Source organism: Fulmarus glacialis, unplaced genomic scaffold (assembly GCF_000690835.1).
Source record: "Fulmarus glacialis isolate BGI_N327 unplaced genomic scaffold, ASM69083v1 scaffold34701, whole genome shotgun sequence".
NCBI lineage: Eukaryota > Metazoa > Chordata > Aves > Procellariiformes > Procellariidae > Fulmarus > Fulmarus glacialis.
Genome location: NW_009194024.1, coordinates 43,899 through 46,960, shown reverse-complemented (window position 1 = coordinate 46,960; position 3,062 = coordinate 43,899). Strand labels below are relative to the sequence as shown.

General features: G+C 38.0%; 1 protein-coding gene across 1 annotated transcript in view; it reads left to right on the top strand.

Annotated features, from left to right (window-relative positions):
• Positions 1–180: 180 nt before the first annotated feature.
• Positions 181–3,062, top strand: part of MED21 (mediator complex subunit 21) — a gene marked incomplete at its 5' end in the record, with an annotated part of 5,063 nt that continues 2,181 nt past the window's right edge. The window contains 2 exons of the mRNA XM_009587636.1: positions 181–295; positions 2,259–2,359. Of these exons, the coding sequence (XP_009585931.1) occupies positions 181–295; positions 2,259–2,359 (216 nt within the window). The remainder of the gene's footprint in view (positions 296–2,258; positions 2,360–3,062) is intronic.

Sequence of the window (3,062 nt, the reverse complement as noted above, 5' to 3'; positions counted from 1 at the left end):
GCCCCGGGGTGCAGCCCCCAGGTGGGGGGCATCGCCGCTGGCCGTCGCGGGCTGCGGGGATGTGCTGCCACCTAACGCCGGGGTGTGGGTGCGCTGCTGCGTGGGGTCCACTGGGATGCAAAATAAAATTGAAATAGTTTTAATGGTGAAATCAACTAACGATCTCGTTACTGCTTGCAGCTCGCAGACCAGTTCTGTAATGCCATTGGAGTGTTGCAGCAGTGTGGCCCTCCAGCCTCTTTCAGCAACATTCAGACAGCAATAAACAAAGATCAGCCGGCTAATCCAACAGAAGGCATGTCTGTCTTTCTGCATCTCCTCACAAAACGTGAACATGTTCTGATATAGTACACTCTGTGATACAAAATCTGTCCTCCACTTCATGCGCAACAAACAATTCCACTAGTAACTGGAGGATTCAAGTTAAGTCATAAATTGATGTCAGCTGCACTTGCATAAGATTGTGATAGTGGAAACGCAATTTTAAGTGTTAAGTAAGCATTACAGTGTTTTTTCTTGTGCTAGTTTCTTTGCACAGATACAGTAGTTCTACAGATATAAACTGTTTTAATAGGACTGCTGCAAGAGGTTGTTAGTGAGTTGTCCATTATTTCCAAAAAGTCTTTTTAGAAAGAATTAGTGTTAGTTTTATGAAATCATGTATGCGTTTAAAATTCTCCATGTCATAAACTTTTAATTATTTGTGTTTTTTCATGTATCATCTGCTTATGTAATTAATTAAGGAGTAATGTCATGTTGAATCTCCCTGTTGGCATTTGTGGTTTTCTTGCTGGCTGTTTTGGTTTTCGGTTTTTTTTGAGAGAAGAAACTGATCTAAGACACTGAAATTGGCAAGCAAACTAAAAGGTTTCTCTGATTTGAGAATTTCAAGTTAGTATTTAAATAACCATGTTACTCTAAATCTTTTCTCTTCTTTTCTTATTTTCTCTCTCCCCGTCCTTCCCCCCCTTAGAAAATTTTACATGTAATCTTGTATCAGATTAGGTTTGTCTATTAGGATATCAGGGGAGACTGGTTTGGAGCGCAGTGATGCACTTTCTAGGACAGCTGAATACTAGTTCTTCATTGGTCTATGGCGGTTTGCTCTCTGATACTGGAATTAGTTGGAAGAGCCAGCTGAAAGGCTTGTTTGCTTCCTCATCTTACCTGCTGCTGTCTCAGGTGCCGGCATTAGTGTGGTGCCAGGAGCTAGAGACTCTGTTAAGGTCTTAAAATGGTGGGTCATGACTGACTTCTCTTTTGATCTGTCTTTTCCTAAAATTCTGAATATAGTGACTTCAGTAAAATCGTACAGCCACGTTAGCGATGTTGATGAGGCAAACAAAACTATCAGTTATGTCTCTTTAGATATTTAAAGTCTTATTAAGAAGGCCTTAAAACTCTTTACAGGTAAACCCTGTGGTGACCCTGAGTAAGATTTAAATGGATGTGTTGGTTTTGTTTGGGTTTTTTTTAAGTTAAATTCAAGTGTACCTTTGAGAATGCCAGTCTCTTCTGTAGATTTTTGCCATTAGTATTTTCTCTCTTGCTTCCACAAATCTTTCATGAACCAATCAACATAAACAAATATGTAAGATTAAATTATAAGTTGAAAAGGTCTGTTTCAATATTTTAGTGGTAGTAATGAACTTAATTCAAATTGAATGGATGCAATTCCACATGGAAAGGTTTTGTTTCTGGCCCTTATTAAAAGCCCATGCAGTTCTTTCAATGATATAACAGCTAAATTAAGGTCTGTTATGAACTTCCAATCCCTTTCCATTTCTCAGTGGCTGAATAAGAATTCTTTTTTTAAAATTAAAATTAAATAATCTATTTATTTGAATCACCTTCTTTACATCGTTTCTAGTGTTCTTTTTTTGTCTAGTGGCAGTTTCAAGGCAAGGATTGAAAAGTTAAATGAGTTTCTAGCTACTTCTCAATACTTAATGTAGTGACTAGGACACTTAATACTGGTATTAGTAATTTAACTGGCTCACTGTGATGAGCTGTTTTCTCACTTGTACAAAGCCCAGCCCTTTGTATAACCAGTTACCTTGTTTAATCTAGGATTGGAATCAAACTACCTTCATCTTCTAGTATGGTTGAGTTCTCATCAGTTGTGATACTGTTGTTTTCTTCGTGCAGGAGAATTTTTAACACCTGCATACTTCAAGTCTGTAGAATTTTCTGTGGTGTGTGTGCAGAATTGTGCTTATTTCTAATAATGTACTGAGTGGGCTTTTTCTTTTTTAAAGAGTACGCCCAACTGTTCGCAGCATTGATTGCACGAACTGCAAAAGATATTGATGTTCTAATAGATTCCCTGCCTAGTGAAGAATCGACAGCAGCTTTGCAGGTAAGAGTGTTTTTAATTAAAATATCAAAACATAACTGAAGGCAAACTTCTTCCTTTTTTCAAACACATTTTTCTTCTTTCTAGGCCATGTAATCTTGAAAAATGACTGTAATATAAGCCTGAATTTTTCATGAGGGTAGCCTGTGAGTACTTTATAGGCTTAGTGGAAATACTGAACTTGCATCTAGTTCTAAATAAGGTTATACACAGTGAGAATATTTTAAACTTACTTTTCTATTAGAATGTTTAAAAAAAAAAGTTCTTTTATCATAACACCACAATACTGGAAACTTCCACCCCTTTTTCTTCCCCAGCTGTTCAAATATTAATACAACAAGTGCAACAATACTGATGCATTCTGGGTTTTTTTGGTTTTTTTTTTTCCCCTTGGATAATCTTTCATACTCTGTAGCTCATTAGGAGGGCATTTCATTTTGTAGCTGCAGAGCCAACACTTTACTGAAGCCTTTTGTCCTTCCACAATGTTTCTGGTTGTTAAAGTGTTTGCAGGGTATCCATATGTTCTCCAGCTCTGTCACAAAACAGTCCTTTCACTTTTCAGTAGTAGGGTGTCCTTCTTTGGACCAGCCGGACAAACTGGGTGCTGTTGTTTCTTGCTCCTTCTCTCTTTACACCAGAGGTGCTCTAGGCAGAGCTTGAGAACAGAAAGTGGCTACTTCCCAGCGGACCTTAGAAGGGGGAG